The 20,171-nt window shown below is 52.2% G+C and overlaps 1 protein-coding gene across 2 annotated transcripts; it reads right to left on the bottom strand.

Moving 5' to 3' along the window:
* Positions 1-432: 432 nt before the first annotated feature.
* Positions 433-12,669, bottom strand: LOC148222754 (cystathionine gamma-lyase-like). Of its 2 annotated transcripts, XM_088169571.1 has the most exons (12): positions 12,505-12,669; positions 12,042-12,123; positions 11,651-11,746; positions 10,638-10,753; positions 9,716-9,850; positions 8,916-8,973; positions 8,616-8,693; positions 7,863-8,018; positions 7,539-7,660; positions 7,367-7,419; positions 6,199-6,337; positions 5,199-5,642 (listed from the first exon to the last, which is right to left on the bottom strand). In XM_088169571.1, exons 1-12 carry the CDS (start codon positions 12,667-12,669, stop codon positions 5,634-5,636), a joined length of 1,209 nt encoding a protein of 402 aa, XP_088025697.1. In that variant the 3' UTR covers positions 5,199-5,633. The 2 variants fall into 2 exon arrangements, with proteins under 2 accessions (XP_088025696.1, XP_088025697.1); XM_088169570.1 differs by lacking the exons at positions 5,199-5,642; positions 8,616-8,693; positions 8,916-8,973; ... (3 more) ...; positions 12,042-12,123; positions 12,505-12,669 and adding an exon at positions 433-2,721 and having other exon boundaries at positions 7,863-8,333.
* Positions 12,670-20,171: the final 7,502 nt, after the last annotated feature.

The following is a 20,171-nucleotide window of genomic DNA, read 5'->3' on the forward strand; positions in this document are numbered from 1 at the left end:
GGGAACTGCTGGCTCCTGTGGGATTGGATGGAAAGGGAATTTTCCTGCTGGTTTGTGGGCAGGAAATTCCTTGGGAGTTCAGAGGAGCATCAGGGCACCTCAGAGGAGTCATGGAATGGGTTGAGATGGAGCTTAAATCCCCCCCAGTGCCATCCTGCCATGGCAGGGACACCTCCCAATGTCCCAGTGTCCAACCTGGCCTTGGGCACTGCCAGGGATCCAGGGGCTGCTCTGGGCACCCTGTGCCACCCTGCCAGGGAACAATTCCTGCCAAAAATCCCATCTCAATTTCTCCTCTTCAGTTCAAAACCATCCCCTCTTGTTCCATCTGCCCATGGAGAATTCACTCTCCTGGCACAGGGGAAGAGCTGCTCACCCATCCACGGAGCAGAGCTTCCCAAAATGGGCATTTAATAAAGAACCAATACTCTACATATTCATATTTAACAGCTCCTTGACTGTGCTGTTGGGGGTACAGTGAGCACTGCTCAGAGGGAAATCTAGAGATTAATCCATCATCACTGTCCATCATCATTGTCCATCATCCATCATTTCCATCACTGTCCATCATCATTGTCCATTATCATTGTCCATCATCCATCATGGTCCATCATCACTGTCTATCATCATTGTCCATCATCCAGCATTGTCCAGCATTATTCATCATCCATCATCATCCATCATTATCCATCACTGTCCCTCATCCCTCAGCAGCCAGAGCCACCTCTCCTGCAGAGCCAGGACGAGTGCAGTGCCAGCAAAGGGAGGTGACTCTGCCTGTCAGCAGCAGGATGGTGGCCCTGGGGCTGGGGTCTCTTCAGGAACTGCTGCTGCTGGAAGGAAAAACCATCAGGAAAACAGGAACAGGCACAGGCTGCACCCTGGGATTCTCGGCTGGAAAAGGTCCCTCACTCCCAGCCCACACTCAGCTCTGGCAGCAGCCCTGGAAGGGCAAACCCAGCCCCAGCTTCAGCAGCTCCCACTCATCAAATGAAGGGCTCTGCTCGGAGCCTCAGAGGCAGAAAGGCTCCGCAGCAGCCAGGGAAGGCAGCACAGGGAACTGCAGGAGCTGGGATTGCAGGAGATGGAGTCGATGCCTTCCCTGAGGGGGAAATTCGGTGCCAGAGAGGAACAAGGTGAGAAAACTCAGCTCAGGGTGCTCGAACCCCTGAGAGGGCAGAGCTGGTGCCATTATCTGCCACTGAACAGAGTGCCCAGGAATGGAACAGCTCCAGCCACCCACAGAAAATCAGGGAGTGGTGGGATCGGCTCCTGCCCTCCCCACACCCCCTCGGAGCCCAGTGCTTTTGTTTGGATTTTTCTTAGAGGAATGGATTTAATATGGAGTCAATTGAGTTGAACCTTTGCTGTAAATGCAGGCATTTGTTTCTTGGAGTCTCAGGGGAGTTTCCATTAATTCTCCTGAGCCCCGTGGCCAAGCTGGAAAGGAATTTGTTTCCAAGGGAAAAGGAGTAAGTCACAGGCAGATGCAGGATGGGTTTCAGACACAACAGAAGAAAGGAACTTCATTCAGGGTTTAGGATCAGAAATGATCAGAGTTTTGCCAGCTGCAAAGTGTCTCTGAGCATTTTAGGCCTTCCGGGCAAGCTGGGACAGGGACAGGCTGTTCCTGCAGGATGGCAGTGCCCAGCCTGGGCTCCATCCACTCCTGCTCGTGATCCTCCCACCCCAAATCCAAAACCCACCGTGGCTCCTCCTGCCAGGAGTCCTGGAGCTCCCCTCCAGCCCAGCCCAGAGCCTGGGCCAGCAAAACTCCTTTTGCAGATTCCCCTTTTCTCCTGAGCAATGCTGAGGTGGAGCTGAGCCCCACCAGTGCTCCGTGGTCCTTCACCTTCTGCTTTGCTCCATCAGGGGCTGGAGGTGGGAGGAGGGCTCTGAGCTCTCCTCAGCTCCTGCCAGAGCTCCTGGAAGAGCTTCCAGAGAATCCATGCCGGGAATGCAGAGCTGTGGCTGCTGGCAAAGGCACGGCTCCAGCTGAAGCTCCTGGCAATTGCTGCCTGTGCCTCATGTGAGATTTGGTGTTAGGAACCCAAGTGAGTCCAAAAGAAACCTTTGGAAAAGGAGGAGAGCAGCACAGTCCTCCAAGTTCAGACATTTCTGGGAGCAGAGGCTGGGGGAGCTGTGGCTGCCCCTGGATGCCTGGAAATGTCCAAGGCCAGGTTGGACACTGGGGCTGGGAGCAGCCCGGGGCAGTGGCAGGTGTCCCTGCCATGGCAGGGGTGGCACCGGGTGGGATTTGAGGTCCCTTGTTATTGCTGTCCCCTCAGGGAAGGGGGGAAGGACAAGGGGAGCTCTCCCCCAGCACAGGCAGGACACGGCCCCAAGGGAAACACATCCTGAGCCCAGGGACAGCACAGCACATCCCAAAAGCAACCACAGAAACCCGAGGAGCCAAATAGCTGGGAACGAGCAGGAGCAGCTCCATGTGACAGCCTGGGGCACCCCCCTCTTCAGACAAGTGCTTGTTGTGCAATCCCGAAATTCTGAATCCCAACTTCCCATTTCCTGATCCAAGATGCTGCAGAAATGAGTTGAGAGCTGGCTGCTTGGATGAAATCCCTCCCCAAAAGCAGCCCATGGGTTTGACACAGAGCCTGGGAACAGAGCACATGGCTTGTGGCTGGAATGGCTCTGGTTCTGCTCTTCCCTGTGTGTCCAAGAGAGAGAATTCCTTTTACGTTCATCTGTCCTCATGGAAGCCTGCAAGAGGAGAAGAGATAAATGATTATAAATGATTAACAACATCTAAATATAATTCCTTCATTCTCAGAGCCTTTGTGACATGCTCCCTTGGGAAATATTCCCAACTGAAATGGAATTCTCCTCGCACATCTCCCATTGCTGTTGTGAAACACACGAGGCATTAAAAGTCAGCAGTAACAATGTCAGCAATGTGCTGGTGAGAACCCAACAGGCAGCTTGGAAATGCAGGCAGACAGGGAAACACTGGAAAAAAACTCACCCTAAGGGTTAAACTCTCCTTCCCAAGCCCTGCAGCTGCCCTGGATAAAGATCCATCAGGGTGGGATGTGTGTGAAAAACGGGGCTTGCAAGAGAAGGAAAATGAATTTTCCGTGGTGTTTAAGGAGTTAGAAATGAGGGCTGAAAACCTGGGAGGAAACAACTTCCAATTGCTGCCCTGCTCCAGCATTCCAGGACCCAGCTGGTGGGACACAGGGTGGGAGTGTTGGGGTGACTGTGCAGGGCCAGCAGCTGGACTGGGGGATCCTGGGGGTCCCTCCAGCCCTGGATATTCCATGGTTCTGTCAGGCTGCCAGGGTGGGAACCACAGCCCCAACTCCATTTCCAAACATCCTTTAGCAAGACAGGAGACAATCAATATTTTCCTAGTGATTAGATGATAAAAGGGAGATGATAAAAGGGAGGAATAAAAATTGCCTTTGTCAGTCAGCTACTGCACACAGCAGCAGATAAAATAATTACAGAGCACTCATGGGGCTCAGGCTCATTCCAGTGATTCATGGGGATGTTGGGAAGCTGAGCTGGGACTGAAGGGCATCTGGAGTTTGTGCCTTGGAGTGAACCCAGTCCATAAATCTGTGGGATGGGAGCTGTGGTTCCCAGCCCTGCAGCACCCCCACATCCCTGTGCCCATGGCCATGGCACAGTGAGGGCAGGGCCACAGCTCCCAGAGTGGCCCTGGAGGGGCAATTGGGAGCCTGGCATTCCTGGGTGCCGAGTTCCTGCCCTGGGGACACAGGAGTGCAGTGACAGAACTTTCCTGTAAGTGAAAGCCGGAGTTTCTAAGAACTCTTCTGACTAATGTGGCTCAGTGTTGGCTGCAGAACACAAACCCTTCATCAAACACAGTGAGAAATGCCAGAGAAAGCTCAAATCCAGGCAATGGGAGGCTGGGAGGGAGCAGGCTGACCCCAGCACTCAAGGCTGGGGCCGGGAGCCAGGCCCTGCCTCGGGCTTAGCTGGGCTGGATTCAAGGCTTAGTGCTGCTCCTTTGTTTCCCAGGGACAAAGGCCACCACGAGGGATCTGGGCCTCAGCACGGAAAAGGAATTGCCCTGCAAGTGCAGGGAATCTGAATCCAAGCTGCAACATCAAATCCAGGGAAAACCACACCCCGTGGGCTACAGAGAGATGGAATGTGGGAAATCCAACCCAGGGCAGGGGCAGAGGGGTGGCTCCAGGGAAGTCATGAACCAGGAGACAGTGAAAGATCCCAAAGGATTCTCTCTTGCTCACAGGGAGGGAATCATGGAAGATCCTGAGCTGGATCCCACAGGGATCACCCAGTCCAAGCCCTGGCCCTGCACAGACACCCCAACGATGCCACCCTGTGCTGAGCACTGGCCAAGCAGGCCCTGAATGTCTGGCAATGTGAGACCAACTGTGATCATCATTGTGGAGGAGCTCACTGCATTCTCCCACAGCCTCCCTAAAGAGACACCAGGAGCCGGCAGGGCCAAGCTCAGAGCCAGCCTCAGGCTGATATTCCACGTGCCAAGAACATCATGGAACAATTCATTCAGAGTTTCCCTGCTGGCAGAGTTATCTGTCCTTTCCCCACAGAAACGGGAGAAGGGAAATCCAGGGCAGCAGGAGGCTGAGGAAGCACAGCAGCTTTTCATTTCATGGCAGATGTTCCTGTGACACAAAGCAGACCCTGCTGCTCCCCACGGGCAGCTCCAGGGCACAGCACGGGCTGGGCTTGCTGGAAAATCATCTGGAGCTGAGCTGGTGCAACCAGGAACCCTCTGGAGGGACAAGGGAAAATGGGGAATGGCTTCACATGGACACAGGGCAGGGATTTTGGGCAGGGCTGGCACAGGGTGCCCAGAGCAGCCCCCGGAGCCCTGGCAGTGCCCAAGGCCAGGCTGGGACACCCTGGGACAGTGGGAGGTGTCCCTGCCATGGCAGGGCTGGCACTGGGGGGGTTTGAGGTGCATTCCAAGCCAAAGCAGTCTGGGATTGTGTGGAATGAGGAGGGTGGGGTGGGAACACCTTCAGTTTGGTTTTGTCAGGATTGAATCCCTCTGTGCAATGGAGCTTATTCTGAGTGTGGCCAATACAGAATTGTCCTGCCTCAACTCCATTCCCTCCCCTCAGCTACATTCCCTCCTGCCTCCCCACAGGAAAATTCCAACAGCTCCAGGCTCACTCCAGCCCCTGATTCTGAACACAAGCAGCACGTGCAAATGGGAATATAAGCAAGGAAAAGAAAAGAGTTTTAATTAAAATTATTCCAATAATTCCCACAGCACATGCTTTTTTCAAATGACAAAGATTCCTCTTTAGAAAGTTATTATTTGCCAGGTGTTGGATATCACTTCATCTTCAATGTTGCATAAAGCATCAAGAGAAGAAAAAGCTTCCAAGCAAATCTCCAACGTAATTAAAATAAATCTGAGGTCAATCAAGTTTTTGAGCTGAGCTGATGGGTGAGAAGAGATGAGAGTAGTAAGTGATGAGTGAGAAGACCTGAGAGTAGTAAAGGAGTTCCTGTGCCCCAAACCCTGCAGCAGCAGGAGAAACACTGAGCTCTGCTGGCAAAGCAAGGGCAAAGCAAGAGTGGTTTGGTTTTCCATGTCCTTGTCCACAGCCATGTCCAGTTCCGAGTTCCTTTTTGACCCTCAAGGTTTATTCAAACTGCAGGAGGGAAAGGGAGGGATCATTGTGCTCTGCCCCTCTATCAACCAGACATTTTTATTTTCCTTTTCATAAATTCAAGTCACATTTTAGCATTAGACTTTGTCTTCATGTCGGCAAAGAGAAATACTTGGAGTTACTGATGAAAATTTTCCCTGCTTGTAAAAAGCCTCATCATTGCCCCCAAAATAATAAACAACCCCACACACACAAAAGAAGAGAAAATACAGGAACAAACCTTTCCAACCCTGATTGAAACCTGCCCTGACAAACGTGGAGCCCACCCTGAGCCCTGTGTGACCTGAGCAGGGAATTCCCATCACTGCAACCCCAGGGAGATCCCAACTGCTCCTGAATCCACATGGAGCTGTGCCTGGCACATCCCAACTGCTCCTGAATCCATGGGAGCTGTGCCTGAGCCAAGGCTGCAAACGGGGAAACTTTAAATCCACAGCCCAGGGTCCATCTGGGAGGAGCTGCAGGCTCAGCCCATGGAAAGGCTGGGTTATTATTATTATTATAAAAGGATATTTTTGGAGGGGAACACCCCACTCACCGCAGCCCTCAGGGCCTGATCCAGGTCTGCCAGCAAATCCTCCTCATCCTCCAGCCCCACTGAGAGACGGATCAAGGTGTCAGTGATTCCCAGACGTTTCTTGATATTAGGGTCCATCTTGGCATGGCTCATGGTGGCCCTGCAGGGACAAAAAAACATCTTTATCCCAAGAATTTGGGACTTTTATTGGTAAAACCTGCCCAGCTGGCTCCCTGGCAGCACCCCTGCAATGGCAGCAGGATCTGACACCTCCTCTGTGCCACTCGTGTGACCCCACAGCTGCAAAGAGCTCCTGGCAGCAGCTCCTGCAAATGATGGGAATGCTGCAAGTCAGGGAATTGCATCCCCAGGTTGTGTTTCCAAAACACAAATGATTAAGAAGAAATGGATACTGAAAAATCTGGATGTGAAAAAGGAGAAAATCCCATTCCTCTTCCTTCCAGAGTTATTCCTTTTTTATTCTACAGAGGGGCTGGAGGCTCTGCCTGTGGGCAATGTGCAACCCCCAGTATAAAATCTCCTGGTTTCACTCCTGGTTTCTCAGATCCCTTCTCCAACTGTCCCAGATGACTCTGGAGGGTTTATTCTCCCCAGCTACAGAGGACACAGGCAAGAAGGGATTTCCCCATGTGCTCAGTCACTGGCACCAGCTCCTTTCAGCTGCTGGAGGGGTTCAAGATCTGCTGTGAAATCAGTAAGTGAAATGATTTAGCATTCAAATGTAGTCACTAATTTCCACGTACCTTTTCAAAAAGCAAATTGGCTTGGAGTAAAAGAATGCAATTCCATGCAAATCGTCTTTGGAGCAGTTTCAAACGCCCCCAGGAGGGGCTGCCAGGGAGGCAGAGGCAGCTGGGTGCTCACAGTGACCGTGCCCCCCTGTGTGAGCAGGGAGCAGAGCATTCCCCAATCTCAGCTGCTCCTTATCCCAGCACCCAGCAGCTCCTGGGATTGTCTTCATGGACACCAACTGTGCCTCAGCCCTCCGGGCAAAACTCCTCCATGTCTGCACTCTCACAGCATTCCCTCCCTCTGGAATCTCCCCTGGCTTTGTGCTGCACAACAGTCCCCGAGTTTTGCTAAAACAGATTTGGGGGCTGGGAAATTGTGGGAATTTTGTGGTGCTCTGCAGCTTTTTGAGGCTCTGAGGATGGAAGGATGAACTCACGGATGCTCTGCCAGGCTCTCGAATCCACCCAGACTGAAACCCAGGGTGAACACCTATGGGAGAAAGGTGGATTATGGATGCATGGAAAGTGGCAAGAAAAGCAACTTCCACCCTCCCCTCAGCGGGGCAGTTTCAGCTCCCTCTGAGGGCGATTTCATTGCCTTTATTTTACCTTCAAGTTCTTGAGGAAGGCAAAGGCATTGTCTTTGTTCCCTTTGATGTAGAAGCTGACCATCCCAGAAACGCCTGTGCACTGCTTCTTTGTCACCTCATATTGAGGGTGACAAGGCAACCCTGGAATGGGGAGAGTTGGGAGAATTCCCAGTGAATTCCAGTGCAGAGCTGGGGCAGCTCAGCCTCACCTGAGTGACCCAGCCCCAGTCACGGGGCACCACAGCTCCCAAATCCCTCCCCTGGGATGTTCCCAACCCCCTCCCCTGGGATGTTCCCAAACCAGACCCCTCCCAGGGGATGCTCCCCAGTCCTGCCCACCCACCTGGGTAAAGGACCTCCTCTACCCATTCTGGATGGTTTTTTAGGAACTCGGCCACGGCCAGGCCGTTGTGGAAGTGCAGCTTCATCCGGATGTGCAGAGTCTTGAGCCCCCGGTTGCACATGTAACAGTCAAAGGGGGAGGGGACAGCTCCCAGGCCTATGGGAATGGGAACAGAATTCCACAAAATCCCACAGAATTCCACAGAAACGTTGGTGTTTTGCATTCAGCAAAGCCAAACCTGCTCTCATCTCCAGCATTTCTGAGGTTGGAACGAGTGGGAAGACACCCCAGACAATCTCTGCTCCTCATCTCCCACATTGGGGAGCCAATTAATGAGCCCAATTAACAGGCTCAGGCCTCAAGGATTACATTTATTGGACACGGTGCACCTTCACTGCTGCAGGCAGAGGGCAGAACCCTGGACAGGAATTTATTCCTGGAAAATTGCTGGAATCAACAGAGATAAGAAAATTCTGCACTGGGCACATCCCTGATGGGTGAGTGAGCTCCAAACCCCCCTAACTGCAGGTGGGCACCTCAGTGGTTTCAGGATGTGCCCCAGAGCTCTCCTGAAGTGCTTGGGAAGTGGAGATCAATGTCTCTCATTTTATTGGCATTTTCTAATTGAGTTTATCCAGTTCTGTTAATTTCTATTCCCAGGCAGATTTCCCAGCTGTGTGCATGCACACCCTCCCCACCAGGAGCTGTGGATGTGAACAGGATTCCTGTCAGGAATTCCCAGTCTGGACTTACGGATCTGCAGGCATTTGAGCTTCTCATAAAGTTTTTGGCTGTTTACAGAGACCAGGCCTATGAGAACATCACTGTGCCCTACAAATGACAGGGGACAAGAATGGCATCAGCTGCTCCAGGGTCCTGCCACAAACCCCCAGGGACACCTCCCACCATCCCAGGCTGCTCCAAACCCCAATGTCCAGCCTGGCCTTGGACACTGCCAGGGATCCAGGGGCCTCCCCACCCTCCCAGCCAGGAATTCCTCCCCATTTTCCCACCTAACCCTGCCCTAAGGATGTGCTGAGCTCTCATACTCACCATTGATGTATTTGGTTCCAGAAGACATAGAAATATCAGCCCCCAGGGACAAAGGACGCTGAAACAAAAGGAAAATCACATCATAATTCAAGTTTGGGTGCACTCAGGTTCATTCCCAGCTGTTCCAAAGGGCTGTGAGCTTACACAGGAAAAATCAGTGGAGAAACAAACACAAAAACCCGAGGATGACAATAGAACATGTGCTGAAAGCAGCAGGACAGGGAGGCACTCTGAATTCAAGGTAAGCACAAGAAAATGTGATTTAAAAGCACTGCCCCAACTCCCAGAGGCTCCAGGGAGAGAAGAGATTGAGCACATCCAATATCCAGTGCACAGCTGTGAAAAACCAGCTCTACTGCTCAGCTGAGGGACAAAGAATGACATTTACCCTGTAAAGTGCATTTCCCTGGGAAAGGAAGGACTCAGACTGCAAAGCAGAAGAATTGCTTTGTTTCCCAGGTGTTGGAGACCCTGCCCTGGAGGAGCTGAGAACATGAGCAAAGGAGGTTCCTTTGCAGCTCTCTCTCCCCTCACCCCCAGCTCTCTGCCCAGGAGCCTCCTGAAGTGACACCAACCAGGAGGTGGATGGGCAAGAGGTGATGAACCGTGCCAGATTTTTAATCAATCACTAATTAAGGCACTTTGCACAGGAAATCAAGATGTTCTGAGGAGCATCACTGTTAAAATGGAACAAAGCAACACAGAGCCCAGAACTGCAATTCCTTGGTTGTGCTTCCCTTTCCAAAATGGATCTCCAGCTCCACTGGGACAGGTGACAGTCCTGTCCTTTTTCCACACACCTGGAAATATGGAGACATGAAGCTGTTGTCCACTGCCACCAGCACATCCTTTTGCATCCCATGTGCCACATCTGCACAGGCTTTGATGTCGATCACTGTCAGCACAGGGTTTGTGGGGCTCTCGAGCCAAAGCAGCTGCACAAACCCCAAAAAAACTCCAGGTCAGAGAGTTCCCAGTGCTGGGTGAGTCCCAGGGGCTCTGGGTGCTCAGTGGGGTCAGATCCCTGTGGGGTTTGTGCAGTGGGGACGGGCAGTGGCCCTGCCAGAGCCAGGGGAGGCTTCGGCTCCTCCAGGCTCAGGGAGGTTTCCCTTCAGCTGGGCTTGTGAATCCCAGAGTATCCCAGAGCATCCCAGTGTACCCCAGAGGATCCCAGAGCACCCCAGTGCATCCCAGTGTACCCCAGAGGATCCCAGAGCATCCCAGTACATCCCAGTGTACCCCAGAGCATCCCAGTGTACCCCAGAGCATCCCAGTACATCCCAGAGCACCCCAGTGTACCCCAGAGCATCCCAGTGTACCCCAGAGCATCCCAGTACATCCCAGAGCATCCCAGTGCATCCCAGTATACTCGAGTACATCCCAGTGCACCCCAGCTGCAGAAGGACACAGCCAGGCCAGAGCCTTTTCCCAGAGGCTCTCCCAGCTGAGTTCCCTCCCCTGGAGCAGGGATCACCCACCCAGTGCCACCCACCCAGAGCTCAGCGTTCTCTCTGCTCTTCCTCACCTTTTCCCTTTTCCCTCCCCTCTCTCCCCAGGGGTTTTTGCCTTTCTCAGGATGTTTTCCATGAGGCAGCACAGTGGGATTTGGTGGATCCAGCTGTGCCCCAAGCTGCCCCCCCTCAGCTCAACATCCCCCAAACTCAAGAGGAACAAGGATAAAACAATTGAACATCCCTTGAAAATCCCTTCTCTCTCCCTTACCTTGGTCTTGGTCTCATGTTTAATTGCATCTTCCAGCTTTTTTATGTCTCTGCAGTCAACATAAACCACTTTTAAATTATACTCTTCTTTTATTTCATCAAATAATTCTCTTGTGCCTAAAAAAAACCAACCAAAAAAATCCCAAAATGTAACAACTTCCTTAACTTGCATTCCCTGCTCTCCAGCCTCTTGCATCATCCAGCCCCAGTCAGGAGGGCACAGCTTTATGCTGCACACCATAAATGGCACATTTATATTTTCTTTATTTACAAAGTTTCAAGAGTGTTGTGGATTTAATGATCATGAAAGAGTAATAATGGGAATAGGGGATCAGAGTGGTTTATGAAGTACTTGAAACCAGTGTGGGGTTTTATAATTAGGAAATTAAACAGAGAAGAATCATCAAAGGGAAGACTCCAGCTACTGTTTCCCATCATTCCATTAAAAATGATTCCTTCCTGTCTTTGAAGCCTCTCCCTGGGAAGATTAAAAGAATCCAGCAGCAACAGATGATCAGTGGATGTGCAGCACTCACTGCCAGGAAATATTGCCTGGATTAAAAAATATTGATTGGGTCCTTTGGCCAAGGTTATCCCCAGGGACTGAGTTTTCCATGGAGCAGGAAGGGATGGAACATGGAGGTGGATTCTGTGAGCTGAAGGAAACATCTGAGAGATGTTTGGGTGGTTCTTTTGTGAGAAACCCTTTCTTTATAACAAACCAGCCCAGAGGAGAAACAATGAAATTCCTCCCTGCAGAACCCAGCCCAGGCTGAGGCTTTAATGGGCAGGGGAATGTTCCTTGGAATGGGAAATGGGACTGAGCTCACCCTGCTGAGGGACTGTGGCACAGCTGGGTGCACTCTGCCACTGGGGCCTCTTTGGAAGAGGGGATGGAGAAAAACGGGCTTCAAAGAACAGGGAGGTCCTACATGGGAAATTCAGAGTTCCTGACATCAGACAGGTTTGATCCCTTGCACAATGAAGACTGAAGCCACACGGTGCTGTACTCACCTTCATAGACCTCATCCATGCAGATAATTGTGTCTCCTGTCTTCAGCAGGTGACAGATGTTTAGAATTGCTCCCACTCCAGAGGAATAAGCCAAGCCTGGAAGAGAAAGGAGTCAGTGTTTGATGTGACGCAAGTCAGACTTGCCTTGGTCCTCCTTGCTTTGCCTCTGCAAAGAACCTGTTCTGTCACTGCCTCACTGGGAACGTGGAGCCAGTGACAGCAGGAGCTTGATGTGCACAGCACAGAACCAGCCAGAGCCATGGTCACAGAACCGTGGAATGGTTTGGGATGGAGGAACCCCAAAGCCCACCCAGTGTCCCAGGCACCTCCAGACACCTCCCTCTGTCCCAGGCTGCTCCAAGCCCCAGTGTCCCATCCCTGAGGTACTCACAGTATTTGGCTCCATCGAGGGAGGCCACAACCTGTTCCAGGACGTGCCGGTTCGGATTCCCAAAGCGGGTGTATTCATAACGCTGGGATGGGAATAGGACAAACATCAGAGAGAGCACTGGGAAAGATTGGGATAAACCTCTGCCGATCTCTTCCCGCTGCGGGAACACAGAACCCCAGGCTGGGCCAGAGACCCCAGCGGCTCCTCCGGGCCCATCCCGGAGCACAGGGCAGGGGATCGCGGGCAGGCGGCTCTGGAATGTCCGCAGTGAGGAGATTCCAGCGCCTCCCTGGGCCAGAGCCCCGCTCCCAGCGGAACGGGATGCCCGGTTCACCCAGGAGCTGCCACGTGGGGAAACACCCGCAGCGGGAGCTCCCTGCCCTTCCCGGAGCCCCGACCGGGACACGCCGGATGTGCCCAAGCCCGGAGCGGGGCTCGCTGTCCCCGTGGCGGCCGCACTCACCTGGTCCTTCCCGGGTTCCTCCTGCTTGAACATTGTGGAGAGCGTGATGGGCGGCACCACGGCGTCGGAGCACCACTGCTCGGGCTCTTGCCCGAAGTGGATGGCGTTGGTGGCGAAGTGCTTGAAGGGAGGCAGAAAGCCAGACGTGCTGTCCATGCCTGCCATGGTCGCAGCTCCGTGCCGAGCCCTCAGCCCGGGCCGCATTTAGCGACACCGCGCGCTCGGCGGGGCGGGGCCTTCGCACCTTCCCATTGGCTGCGGCGCCGGCGGGGCGGGACCCCCGCGCCCTCCCATTGGCTGCCGGTGGGGCGGGGCCTGCCCTGCACAGGCAGCGCCCGCCCGCTGGGGGGCGCCCGCGCGCCGCGCGCTGTGGGGCCGCTCCCGGGGCGCCTTGCCTGGATCCGGGGGCGCCTTTCCCGGGAATAACCGGGAATAACCGGGAATGATCCCGCAGCACACGGCTGATCCAAAGGGGAGCAGTGTGCTGGCTGCCCGGAAGCGCTGCCTGGAATGCCTCAGCACCTGTGAATAACCCCAGCACGGCACAGGCTGGGGGGAACCTGCTGGAGTAGCTCCAGGGGAAGGACCTGGGGATGCTGGGGGACAAGGAACTGTCCCTGCCCAGCGGTGTCCAGTGGGATCCTGAGGGACAACGAGCTGTCCCTGCCCAGCAATATCCAGTGGGATCCTGGGCTGCCTCAGGCAGAGCATTCCCAGCAGGTCAAGGAGTGGTCCTGCCCTGTGGCCAGCCCTGGAGGCACCTCTGGAGTTCTGTGCCCAGCTCTGGATCCTCAGCACAGCAGGGACAGGAGCTCCTGGAGCTGAGCAAGGCCTGGAGCATCCCTGTGCCCAGGAAAGGCTGAGGGAGCTGGGGCTGCTCAGCCTGGAGAGGAGCCCCAGCTGAGAGGGGCCTCAGCCCTGGGTGTCCCTGGGTGTCCCTGGGTGTCTCTGGGTGTCCCTGTCTGTCTGTCCTTGGCTGCCCCTGAGTGTCCCTGTGTGTCCCTGTCTGTGTATCCCTGGGTCAGGGCAGGGCCCAGGCTCTGCTCAAGGGGCCCAGCAGTGGCACCAGAGGATTTGGACTCAATGGTCTGGAAGGGTCTTTCCGACCTCAGGGATCCTGAGAGGAGCAAGAAGTACCTGTGGAACCAAGTTGGGTCCTTAGTGGTCATCCCAACATGTGGAGGTTAAAAATAGTGCAATATTTCACATTTCTTTTATATATAAAAAGAATACATACAATAAATCTGCGTGGATTTTACCAGAAACATATTATAGAAAAATATACTGAGAAAATATCACCTCTGTTCCAGGTTATGTTTTATAGGTTATAGAAAAACCTTGTCAGCTGTTTGAGGGTCTGGGTGTGCAATGTGGTCAAGGTGACCAAAACAGAGAACTCAGAGAATGCAAAATACAATCACAGCTTTGGAAGGTAGAAATTCCTATTTCTGTTGTTTTCTTATATAGTGTGAGATGGAGAAAATGAATTTTGTGTGCAGAGTATAAAAAATTACCTTTGTGTTGATAGTGTTGCCTGGCTGGTTGACTACACGGATATTTGTGATATTGCAACACATTAAAATGTGTTTTCTGTTGGTTGGGAATGAGATATCCAGATATCTGTGTGGGGAGATGGAGAGGGATAAAAATACACCTTGAAGAATTATTTTCAATGTACGAGTTGCATCTCTCTGCTCAGACAAAATCAGCTGGCTCAAGCACTTTATCTTATTAGACAAAATATCTTCCAGACAAATGCGTGCAGCAGAACCTCTCAGAGCCCAGGACGGGTGGGTGTGAGCAGGGTGACGTGCAAAGAACGGGCTCAGGGCTGTGCTCCCAATGCTGCTCCTGCCCAGCCGTGCAGCAGCTGCAGGGGCAGGAGCTGCAGGGCCCCTCTGCTCCCAGCTGGACTGGTCACTGCAGGGACAGGAACTGGGGACACCTGGCTCTGACCTCTGCAGAGCAGTGCAGCACATCCCTGCAGGCACCTCCCTGCTCTGCATGGGCACAGCTTCCACTTGAACAAATCTTGTTTCCAATATTTATAACGTAACCAATGAAACTCAACCGTGCATATTGATCATCGAGCTTGATGAAAATCCTGGCCCTGTGACAGGTGAACTCACCTGCCTCGAGCTGAGCGTGCAGAGCAGGATTGATGTCTGTGCTGTTTGCTGTGTTGGCAGTTCCGTGGGCACAGGGGGTGAAACCCCAGCAGAAAGCCCTGCTGAAATTCTGTTGTTGCGTTTCAGTTTCGCCTGTGCCAGGCCGGGCTCCTCCCTGCAGCTGCCCGGACAGGCTGATGGATGCCATCAGTCAAATGTCACCTTCAGGAGGGCAGTGCCAAGCCTGCTCCCTCATGGCACCAGTGCCGGGCTCCCAGAGCACAGGGGACACCAATTGCTGCTCCTGGCAGCGCTCTCCTCTGAGCCCTGACATGGCAACAACCTGTCCCTTTAGACTATTCCAGAATCCATCCTTCCCTCATCCTCTCCTCGGCAAGCACATCCCTCCCTCCAGAGCCGAGTGCTGCAGATTGTCCTGGCACCTCAGGGATGGGAAATGCGTGGCTTCCAGGTCCAGGAGATCCTTGGGAAAACTTCGAAATCGCTTCTCTGAGAAATTAAAGTCATCACCTGGAAAGGACAATATTTACAGTATCTCTCTGGTTCTGTTTCACAGCCTCCGTGGAAATCCTTACTTCCACACAAATTTATTCTTTACCTTTGTCACTGGAGACCTCGTCTGGCGTTATTTATCACATATATGGTGTGTGATTATATTTCAACTTCACATTATTACTGGCAGACACGAGCACGGCTTGGCATCTCATTTAAGAGAGAGAGGCAGGGACACCTTCCACTATCCCAGGGTGCTCCAAGCCCCATCCAGCGTGGTCTGGACCTCTTCATGCTGATAGTTACAAGCCCGATGAGATACATTTACGTAATTCATAAGTCTGATGAGGTAAATTTACTTCATTCAACCTGTGGCACGTTCAAGAAATTCTTCGGAACAGGAAGATTTCCTTCCCTCTCAAAGTGTTTCCTAATTCTGATTGCATCAGTTCATGTACAGTCAAAGTGCCAAATTTGTGCTTCAAACGTGGCATCACCCAGGGCAGGTGTCAGAGTTTCTGCCTGCTCTGATCCCAAAGCTGATGGAGTTTTCTCCACGGGCTTTCTGCTCTTTGTCCCTGTGATGCCAGGGTGGGGTTTTTTCTGGACGGGGGCTGAGCTGACTTCATGCACCAAAAGGCAAGAACCTGTTTTGCAATGAGGACTCTGGGCCATCCCCGGCTGCAGTGACTGTGCAGGGATTTTGGTGTTTGGGTCCCACGGAGAATGGAAGGATTGGAATGAGCTGATCCTTGGGGTCCCGAGCCTTCATTCTGTCATTTGAGTGACGTTCTCTCTTCTTCACCTTATAACAGTAATGTGAATTATTTTCCAGCCCGCAGCTGTAAAGCTGTAAAAGAGCCAAGAGCATTTCCAGCCACTTTTGTGTCTCTGTGCAGCAGCGGGGCTGGGCAGGGGCTGCTCCCACTTTGGGATTCATTTTTGTGGGGTCCCGTCCTGTTCATGGGGTTGGGGTGCTGGGGAGGGATTGGGGCTGAGCCTCAGCCCTTCAGAAGCTGCTTGGCCTTGAGGCAACGCTGGCTTCACTCACACTGGGGAAACGGGCTCAGATGCAGATTTGGGGCCCATTTCTGCTGGAAGTTTGCACCCAAAAATGGCATTTTCCACTGGGCACTCAATGGCATTTGGTCCCTTTTGAGGGACAGCGTTCTGTGTGTAACAAGGGGGGTTCCTGCAGGTGTGGGGTGAAGGTCCCTCCTTCTGGCCAGGAATTTCCTTTAGGATCGTTTCTATGACAAGGTACCTCCTTTAGGATCATTTCTGTGGCCAGGTTATTTCCTTTAGGATCATTTCTGTGGCCAGGTGTGGAGTTGCCCATGAGAAGGCTTCGTGAGAACACGGAGCTCTCCCAGGAGCTGACCCTGGGACAGAGGCTTTCCTAGGAACAAAATAAAGCACCTACTACTATTTACAGAGTGTGCATTTTGTGAACTCTCTTGTCTATAATGAAAACATCTGTACAAGAGGTGTTGCCTGCTTAAAGTAATGAGCTGTATTCTGTTCTTGGAGTAGTGAGTGACTGCACTTAAGGAGAGTGTGTTACAATAAACTTGTCTCTGTCTCTCTCTTTTCTATCTTGAGAGCAGACCATGTTGCTGTGTGATCCTACAGCCGTTCCAAGGGTTAACCCCTAACAGCAGCGACAGGGAATGGCCTTAAACTGCCAGAGGGCTTCTAAACACCCGAATTTGCCATGAGCCATTCTTGGTAATTAAGACATTATTGGCCACCGAATGCAATCCTGGAGCAGGAGTTCCTGCTGAGAATACCCAGTGTAGGTATTTATCAATATTTCAGTGGTGCAGGGCATTGGAGAGCAAAGAAAAGCTCATTGCTGCCAACCCTCCACGTATCTGCCACAATTGCAGGACTTGGCACTTTGGAATTTAGGTCATTAGGAACTGAGGTAATTTTGGAATTAAGTTGCTGGAAATCTGAGAGAAACGGAGGATACAGAAAGAGTGAGGCATTGAGAGCATCTCCCCTGGAGATCTGCGGGACAGAAGGAGAAGAGTGGTAGGGAGGAGTCAGCTTCATTAGCATGTAATGAAAGGAATTAAGGAAATCAGAATCATTCGCAGATAGCAAAAGGAATTATGGAAGATAGATTCACTACCATGTAGTTAAAGGAATTAAGCAACTCAGGTAATGAATTAATTACGAGAGTCATTTGCTGCCAAGCAGTTAAGGAATATTACCTGGTAGTTACAGAAATTAAGAAACCCTCTTTGTCACAGGAAGGTGTCTGAGGGTTGGAACAGATTATCAGGGGCGAGGGCTAATTTGTGCCGAGGACTGGAGCTGGGATCAGGGCATGGGCTGTGAGAAGGGGGCAACACAGAGTGCTGGGATCCTGGAGAGCTCCGAGCGGGCAGTGCCAGCGCAGAGTGGCCAATTGCAGTCAGAGCTCGGCTTTGTCACTCTGGGTTATTCCCTCGGAGTTTGTAACTTCTGCTGTCTGAGCCACCCCGGGAGCTCTGGCTGTTCCCTTGACTCTGTCCTGGAGGACACGGAACCCGCTCCAGTCCTCGGGAGGTCACTCTGTGCCACACAAAGGAACATTTTCTTCTTCCCACAGGACGTTTTTTCACACCTCAGACCCCTGCAGAAATTAAATCCTGATGTAGGTTGTGTGTCAGGGCATTAATGAACGAAGTCTGGGTTGTGCCCCAGCCACTTCTTACATGACCCACGTTGATGTTGTCCTTCTTTGCAGCCCCTCTGAAAAAAGCAAGTCTAGAACTACTCAATACCCTGGTGCTTCCCAAAAGTCCCCTGAATTTCTCATGGAAAACTACAACACAAAGGACATCCCTTGACATTAAGACACTGATATTATGATTGACATCAGAAAAACAAATTCTGGACTGGGAAATTTGCAGTGACCAAGAAACTCATTCAAATAGGATCGAAAATTTTCCTCATCGGCACTCATAGGAAAATGTTGTCCTTTGAATCGAGGTCTGGTTCTCTGCAATTCCCAGAAAATACACCTTGAAGAATTATTTTCAATGTACGAGTTGCATCTCTCTGCTCAGACAAAATCAGCTGGCTCAAGCACTTTATCTTATTAGACAAAATATCTTCCAGACAAATGCGTGCAGCAGAACCTCTCAGAGCCCAGGACGGGTGGGTGTGAGCAGGGTGACGTGCAAAGAACGGGCTCAGGGCTGTGCTCCCAATGCTGCTCCTGCCCAGCCGTGCAGCAGCTGCAGGGGCAGGAGCTGCAGGGCCCCTCTGCTCCCAGCTGGACTGGTCACTGCAGGGACAGGAACTGGGGACACCTGGCTCTGACCTCTGCAGAGCAGTGCAGCACATCCCTGCAGGCACCTCCCTGCTCTGCATGGGCACAGCTTCCACTTGAACAAATCTTGTTTCCAATATTTATAACGTAACCAATGAAACTCAACCGTGCATATTGATCATCGAGCTTGATGAAAATCCTGGCCCTGTGACAGGTGAACTCACCTGCCTCGAGCTGAGCGTGCAGAGCAGGATTGATGTCTGTGCTGTTTGCTGTGTTGGCAGTTCTGTGGGCACAGGGGGTGAAACCCCAGCAGAAAGCCCTGCTGAAATTCTGTTGTTGCGTTTCAGTTTCGCCTGTGCCAGGCCGGGCTCCTCCCTGCAGCTGCCCGGACAGGCTGATGGATGCCATCAGTCAAATGTCACCTTCAGGAGGGCAGTGCCAAGCCTGCTCCCTCATGGCACCAGTGCCGGGCTCCCAGAGCACAGGGGACACCAATTGCTGCTCCTGGCAGCGCTCTCCTCTGAGCCCTGACATGGCAACAACCTGTCCCTTTAGACTATTCCAGAATCCATCCTTCCCTCATCCTCTCCTCGGCAAGCACATCCCTCCCTCCAGAGCCGAGTGCTGCAGATTGTCCTGGCACCTCAGGGATGGGAAATGCGTGGCTTCCAGGTCCAGGAGATCCTTGGGAAAACTTCGAAATCGCTTCTCTGAGAAATTAAAGTCATCACCTGGAAAGGACAATATTTACAGTATCTCTCTGGTTCTGTTTCACAGCCTCCGTGGAAATCCTTACTTCCACACAAATTTATTCTTTACCTTTGTCACTGGAGACCTCGTCTGGCGTTATTTATCACATATATGGTGTGTGATTATATTTCAACTTCACATTATTACTGGCAGACACGAGCACGGCTTGGCATCTCATTTAAGAGAGAGAGGCAGGGACACCTTCCACTATCCCAGGGTGCTCCAAGCCCCATCCAGCGTGGTCTGGACCTCTTCATGCTGATAGTTACAAGCCCGATGAGATACATTTACGTAATTCATAAGTCTGATGAGGTAAATTTACTTCATTCAACCTGTGGCACGTTCAAGAAATTCTTCGGAACAGGAAGATTTCCTTCCCTCTCAAAGTGTTTCCTAATTCTGATTGCATCAGTTCATGTACAGTCAAAGTGCCAAATTTGTGCTTCAAACGTGGCATCACCCAGGGCAGGTGTCAGAGTTTCTGCCTGCTCTGATCCCAAAGCTGATGGAGTTTTCTCCACGGGCTTTCTGCTCTTTGTCCCTGTGATGCCAGGGTGGGGTTTTTTCTGGACGGGGGCTGAGCTGACTTCATGCACCAAAAGGCAAGAACCTGTTTTGCAATGAGGACTCTGGGCCATCCCCGGCTGCAGTGACTGTGCAGGGATTTTGGTGTTTGGGTCCCACGGAGAATGGAAGGATTGGAATGAGCTGATCCTTGGGGTCCCGAGCCTTCATTCTGTCATTTGAGTGACGTTCTCTCTTCTTCACCTTATAACAGTAATGTGAATTATTTTCCAGCCCGCAGCTGTAAAGCTGTAAAAGAGCCAAGAGCATTTCCAGCCACTTTTGTGTCTCTGTGCAGCAGCGGGGCTGGGCAGGGGCTGCTCCCACTTTGGGATTCATTTTTGTGGGGTCCCGTCCTGTTCATGGGGTTGGGGTGCTGGGGAGGGATTGGGGCTGAGCCTCAGCCCTTCAGAAGCTGCTTGGCCTTGAGGCAACGCTGGCTTCACTCACACTGGGGAAACGGG

This window comes from Sturnus vulgaris, chromosome 9, assembly GCF_052056855.1.
Source record: "Sturnus vulgaris isolate bStuVul1 chromosome 9, bStuVul1.hap1, whole genome shotgun sequence".
Classification (NCBI taxonomy): Eukaryota; Metazoa; Chordata; class Aves; order Passeriformes; family Sturnidae; genus Sturnus; species Sturnus vulgaris.

What these genes read in the sequence shown, in the direction of transcription:
- LOC148222754 (XM_088169570.1), bottom strand. Translation starts at nt 8,085, where the DNA reads ATGCAAAACACCAACGTTTCTGTGGAATTCTGTGGGATTTTGTGGAAT. An exon ending in AGAGGAGGTCCTTTACCCAG is followed by an intron (nt 7,661 to 7,862) that starts GTGGGTGGGCAG and finishes TCCCCATTCCAG; the next exon opens with GGTTGCCTTGTCACCCTCAA. An exon ending in ATCAGGCCCTGAGGGCTGCG is followed by an intron (nt 2,722 to 6,198) that starts GTGAGTGGGGTG and finishes CTCCTCTTGCAG; the next exon opens with GCTTCCATGAGGACAGATGA.